At 36.0% G+C, this 6,354-nt stretch overlaps 2 protein-coding genes across 2 annotated transcripts in view; one reads left to right on the top strand and one right to left on the bottom strand.

The window, feature by feature from the left end:
- LOC132173480 (putative disease resistance protein At3g14460) overlaps positions 1–1,454 on the top strand; it is a 2,325-nt gene extending 871 nt beyond the window's left edge. The window contains exon 3 of the mRNA XM_059584989.1: positions 199–1,454. Within this exon, the coding sequence (XP_059440972.1) occupies positions 199–1,454 (1,256 nt within the window). The remainder of the gene's footprint in view (positions 1–198) is intronic.
- A 1,973-nt stretch (positions 1,455–3,427) lies between these two features.
- Positions 3,428–6,011, bottom strand: LOC132180372 (protein RETICULATA-RELATED 4, chloroplastic-like; the record flags this gene model as incomplete). The annotated part of the gene is given in 7 exon segments (XM_059593172.1): positions 3,428–3,814; positions 3,906–4,031; positions 4,316–4,455; positions 4,994–5,038; positions 5,137–5,190; positions 5,311–5,442; positions 5,943–6,011. Coding segments are annotated over 7 exon segments (615 nt in total), but the record flags the coding sequence as incomplete, so codon positions are not given.
- Between the last annotated feature and the right edge of the window lie 343 nt (positions 6,012–6,354).

The following is a 6,354-nucleotide window of genomic DNA, read 5'->3' as shown; positions in this document are numbered from 1 at the left end:
CCAAGTTGTTGGGGAAGTTACCTAACTATTTTCCTTTACTAAAAAACGTTTTGATACAAGGCTGTCCGAGATTGGTGGTTTCAATTTCAAGCTTTCCTGAGCTATGCAGAGTACAAATTGGAGGATCCAATGGGGTGATGCGTGAAAACAAGGTCGTCTTCCACTCATTAAGTTCCAAGTCTTTTTCAATAATTTCAGAATTCACATATCCAATAGAAGGGCTTATTCTTGAAGGACCAACACATGTAAAATATCTAGATGTTGAAAATTGTGAGGAGCTGACACCTTTGTGGTCAAATGAGGCGGGATTATTACAATCCCTCCCACTTCTTAGTGTTCTAATGATTCGCAATGATCAGAAACAGGTTTCTATGGCAGAAGAAGTAAAAGAGCAACCAAAACAGGGTATGCCATCCACCCGCAATGGCATGGAATCTTTACCCAAGGAAATCATGTACAACAACACGTGTCTTGAGCGTATTGAGATTAATGGATGTGATTCGCTGACGCACATTGCAAGAGGCCAGCTACCTCCAACACTTAAGCGGCTACAAATACAAAATTGCAAGAAAATGCTAATTTTGCTTGATGAGGATGAAAACAACAGTTGCAGTAGTAGCACATCTCTTCTTGAGTACATGTATATTTATAAGTGCCCATCCCTCAAATCCTTAACATCAGAAGGAGAATTACCTGCGACACTTCAAGACCTTACGATTTCTGAATGTGGACAACTGGAGTCGATAGCGGAGAGCTTTCATCACAACTCGTCTCTTAAATGCATTCGTATTTGGAATTGTGAAAACCTTAAATCCTTACCCAGGGGCATACACACCCTTAGCCATCTAGACAAGATTATCATTTGTTGTTGTCCAGCTCTTGTTTCCTTCCCAGACGGAGGGTTGCTCCCTGGCAACCTTAGAGAGTTAAGGATTGAGAATATGGCCCTACGTAACTGCATTCACAACATCACCTCACTTCAAATTTTAGTGATTTGGAGTCCTCCAAGCGTGGTAGTGGTATCATCTTTTCCCGCCAACCTAACATCACTTACAATCAAGAATTGCAACTTCACTGAGGCCTTGCTTGAATGGGGGCTTACCTCTCTTAAATATCTTGATATTGATGGTGGATGTCCGAATGTGGAGTCCTTTCCAGAGAAGATGCTGTCTGCGTCTCTTACTACCCTCATCATCGAAAGATTCCACAATCTGAAATACCTGTCTTCCCTTCGAAACCTCACCTCTCTTGAAATGCTGTATATCAAAGAGTGTGAAAATCTCACATCCTTTCCAGAGGAGGGCTTGCCTCCCTCACTCCAGAGACTTTATATTAAAAGATGTCCTCTGCTGAAAGAACACTGCAAGAAAGATCAAGGACGAGAATGGTTCAAGATAGCCCACATCCGTGTCGTTAAGATTGACAAGAGGTTCATCTACGAACCAGAAGATTAGAATCAGTGAAAGGCTAGCCATTACCGATTCAACAAATCATTGGTACCCCTAAAAGAGGTATGTAAATGAATTTTGATCCTCTGTTAGTGTTGGCATCTGCATTGTGATCTTAGCCATATTATGGACATTTTATAATGGCTATCATATTCAATAAATGGATTGACAAGATTAATTTTGCGGTATCTTATTATTAATTATTTTTTGGCAGTTTACAGTGGTTATCCTCAAACAAATTTGCAGTATCTTATTGTGAAGACAGTGCCTTTGGGGGCTTCACAAGAAGGAAGAAGAAGAAACCTGAAACCTCCAAGTTCAACATTCCTGGCCTAAATATATTTTGTCCAATGATTTGTCATCACACCCTTGTAGGTGGAAGCCAAAGTTTTCAATGATGAAAATGTTGATCCTGGAGAGGATATTGATGGTAATATTTCCAACTTTTCTGGTCTTTTCATTTTAGAAAAAGGTAATTAATTTTATTGCTATGAAATATTTATACTCTTGTAGTTACATTTATATCATTACCTTTGGAACAACATAGTTAAGGATGAAGAAGGGGAAGCGATTATCCTAATGCAGCATTAGGATTGTGCTATGAAATATTTATATTTTTTTGACGAAGCATCTGTTTTAGTGGTTTGAGAATACAGTTAATTATAAGCTTGTTGATTAATCTCTCTGTGTTTTGATTTTTTCTTTTTTCCTTTTTTCCATCTTTTGGAAAGTTAGAAGTTCTCTGTCAACAAATTGATGATCGTAATATTTCTGTAAACCATGCTGTACATGAGACTTTTTTAAAACCAGTGACAGATTTTCTAATTTCATTACACCAAAAAAATGTCAAAAGAAGGGCATTTGATTAAAAGATGTATGAAAAATAAAGTCACTAAGATGAAAAACTGATCAATAAACATATTCTTTCAATACATTAAAAAAAAAAAAAATGATCGAGTACACTCTGATGTATATTCAGTGACAAAAACACTCTACTGGCTCACCAAAAGCCTCAATTAATTGACTTCTGTGGGATTCTATAAGTATGTTATACAATTTATTATTAAAACATGTGAATGGCAACAAGTTATGGCATTGTTCTAAGTAATGAAATTATACAGGTTTGGCAAGGTTCCCTTCTGAAGTGCAAAATGTTGTTGTCATGTCCGAATTGTTTGGTACCTTAGTTTTATTTCGAGACAAGTTAATAAAGAAGTAGCATGGATCAAGCAAGAGAGTTGATACTGTAGATTGTGATGCCTGTGTGCCTAGATATAGGGATAGATTTTAGTTTTGGTTGCATGCAAGGCACATGTGTTTATCATGCTCTTTTTTTTTTTTTTTTTCTGGTCAGCTGACATTTGTGGTTTTTATTTCCTCTATATTTGCACCAGTCTATTGATTGGAAAATAGGGTACAGAGGGTAAAGAGATAACAAGATGCTGACGTTGGAAACTATCAAACTGGGGTTTAATGGATTATCTTGAAGTAGAAGATCATCCTTATTTTGTGGCAAGCATAATGTACTGGAGGTTGCAGCAAGAAGCAAAGGAGTTAGCAATTGTTGTGTTGTTTCTCATGTAAGATAAGAGCCCTGCAGTTAGCAAATGTTCTTGTGAGAGAGTGTGCTTGTAAACTTATTAGAGGCGTGCAACTTTATTTTGCGATATTGGTTGCCAATTTTGCTTTGTTTTTCCACTGTTTTTTCATTCTCTTCCTTTTCGTTTTGGTTCCTTGGCCCAAAAAATGATGCATTGATGTACAAAAGAATACTTTATATTTTCCTGGTGAATTGGGATGGGTGATTTGTTCTTTGTGTGTGATTTTGCTGTGTTTCTCTGCATAAATGTAGTTTTGTAAAAAGGCTTACCCTTCTTAACATGAAGCAAAAATAATGTTCACAATTGAAAACTTAATATTGACAAACATGTTACCCTACTATGCCTCCATTTCACCAAAGTAAACATTAGATTGCAATCTTCGAACACCACAAATCTAACAAATAATATTAAACCTTCAATCTGCATAGTTCATACAATACAAATCTATATACAATGTGACATCTACTTGTTACTATAGTAGAATTTTTTCTGCAGTTGTCCCCAGCGACTGTGACATTCAGGAATACAAGGAAATCCTAGCTGCCTATAACATCAACTATGACAACTTACAGCCAGAATTTTTCCACAGAATATACAAAACCAAAGCACCCAAATTGATCTGCCATCATCCTCTGCGATTCCACAAAAAATGATATCCATTCAAATATAAATTTTACTTATAATAATGATGCAACTAAGTTTTTCCAGACTATGCTCTAGTCCCGAATCTTTTGAATTCCAGTCCAGCGCGCGTAATCCACCCACCTGTTTGCAGAACATGTACAGACAATGAGAGGTGTAAAGAGGAAGTACAATAACCTAATAGAATGTCATCCTAGGAGAGATCAAATCTTACATCAATGACCCAAGGAATGTGTTGCCAGTTCGGACAACGAAGCAAATAGCACTCAGTATAAGCTTGTGCTGGTGCAGCAAGGGTTCCAGGATTCGCTGTTCAATTACACCCGCAAGTACTTGGTACCTGTTGAGCAAAGAAAGTATATAATTTGTCCTCCAAAATAGCTGTACATTGAGATGATGATCTGATAGAACTAGCCTCACCTATTCATTACTCATAAGGACATAATATATACTGATATGGTTGCCAAATACTTCCTACTCTCTCATGTACATGGTAACTTTTTTTTTTTCCCTTTAGGAAGCGGGGGTTGATTTATAATCCATAATATTAGATTTGTGATGAAAATAGAAAATTGCTAGAAGCTGAGGCTAATTATAGATACTTATTTGTATTAAACCACATACCTTAGGTTGCTAGAAACTGCCATATACACACCATATGCAACACTGGTTGATAATATAGGCACATCCTCTGCTTCGCCAGCAAACGATTTATCAAGAGCTTTTCGTGCATTAATCAATGCATTTGTTATGCCTGTACCAATCTGAAAAATGCTTCAATCAGTCATATGACACCAAATAGTTAGTGATATCATCAATCATATACCAAAATTTTGGACAAGTGGAACTTTGATATCTGCTGCTTCACCAGCAAACGATTTATTAATAAAAGAATCTCTAAAGTCGTTAATTGGTGATCCAATATCTTGAGTAGGAAAATACCTCATAGAATACATGATTCTCTTATGCATTTTTCTTTTCCTCTATAACAGAAGTTCTGAGTATTTGAGTCATACAAGTTTGAATACTCGTATAATAGAAATTTTTTATAACTACACTTCTATTTGTCAACTGCCATATGTTTCCAGTTTTCAAACCAGAAACTTTGGTGTATCTAATTGTGACAAGTATGGGAAAAGCTCCAAAACTAGAGATAGTTTTGACAGAATAAATAAATATGCTCTGGAAAAGCACCAATAATAGCACAAAAAAGTCTCACAGCCAAATTCAAAAGATAATACACCAAAAAGTTGTAGAAAAACTACATATGGGCATTTCAAAACATATAAGTTTTTCACTAACCAGAGATGCACCGGTCCCAACTGCAAATAGTTTGGCTCCATTACGCTGCATAAGAGATTGATATATACCATAAGAATTTCTGATTTATTGGAAAGTACAGCTTTTTCTTTTTCTTTTTTTTTTTGTAATCATGCTAAACATACCACTATTGCACCTATTCTCTGTAACAATGAATAAGATGTTCCAGCCAAAGCCACCTGCAGACAGGATATCAAAAGCAAATAATTGGCTATTAGGTTCATCTGATGTTACAGTTGAGTGTCAAAACTACAACCTGAACACCCAACAAATAACTGAATACTGATAGAAAGAATAACCTGAAATGCATTATCAGGACAGCCGTAGAAAAACTTAGCAACAGATCCGGCACTGACTGCAAGAGGAGGACGGAGAGAAACAGTAGGAGCAGGAAGCCAGACGAGCATAAAATCTGCTATAATGGCCATCACCTAAGATAAAAACTAAATCAGAAAGATACCAAATCTATAAGAGTGACGAATATAACCAGAAACTTTGCAATCCTACAACATACTGGGAGGAATGACTAAATACATATGTAGCATGTGAGAACTTTTTTTCTTTTATTTATTTATTGGGTTAAGGGTAGCATAGGAAAAATTTTAATTGGACAAGAACAAATTAGATCCCATATTCTAACTCAACTAAATTCAAGAAAGCTGTCAAAGCACCTGAAATCTGCTAGAGTAATAAAAGTATCAATTTTCTGCTATCTAGGGCCAAATGTCTGATGAACCTGGGGTCATGATAAGTGATAACTCTACTTAACTCTGTAACAGGGTTCTGCTATAGCCCAAACGTGCATACACACTGTTGAGTGACCAGTCCTATTAACTTTCTACCTAAGATCGTGAAGAAAATCACATATAACTTAAGAGAAACAGATTCTTGTGAGATTAACAAACTATTCAAGTAATCAAGAAGAAAGTACCACATCAGCAAAGACAAAATCCAGTTCCTTCGAGAACTTTTCTCTTCGCCGCTCCAACTCAGCTGCAGTCTGAAAAGTAAATAAATGTTGTAGTATTCCATGTACGTGCACAGAAGTATTGTCTGAACATTTTTGTTTAGTACTACAATTTTCGTACAAACTAATATGGTAGTCCGTAATTTGGGAAAGGGTAATGCTGCATCTACAACTATTTTACAACTTGTTGACACATGTTAGTATGTGATTAAAGACACGTCAACTACTATTTTTTTTAACACCCTCCAATCACATGATGACACGTGACAACAAGTTGTAAAGTAATGGTAGAAGAGTTATAGGTCTAGTATTTTTCTTCGTAAACTAATTAAGAGTGTATGGTTAACAAATTAGTCACTAATTAATTAAATTGACA

This window comes from Corylus avellana, chromosome ca1 (assembly GCF_901000735.1).
Source record: "Corylus avellana chromosome ca1, CavTom2PMs-1.0".
NCBI classification, from domain to species: domain Eukaryota; kingdom Viridiplantae; phylum Streptophyta; class Magnoliopsida; order Fagales; family Betulaceae; genus Corylus; species Corylus avellana.
The sequence above is the reverse complement of the archived record's forward strand: the minus strand, read 5'-3'. Positions and strand labels throughout refer to the sequence as shown.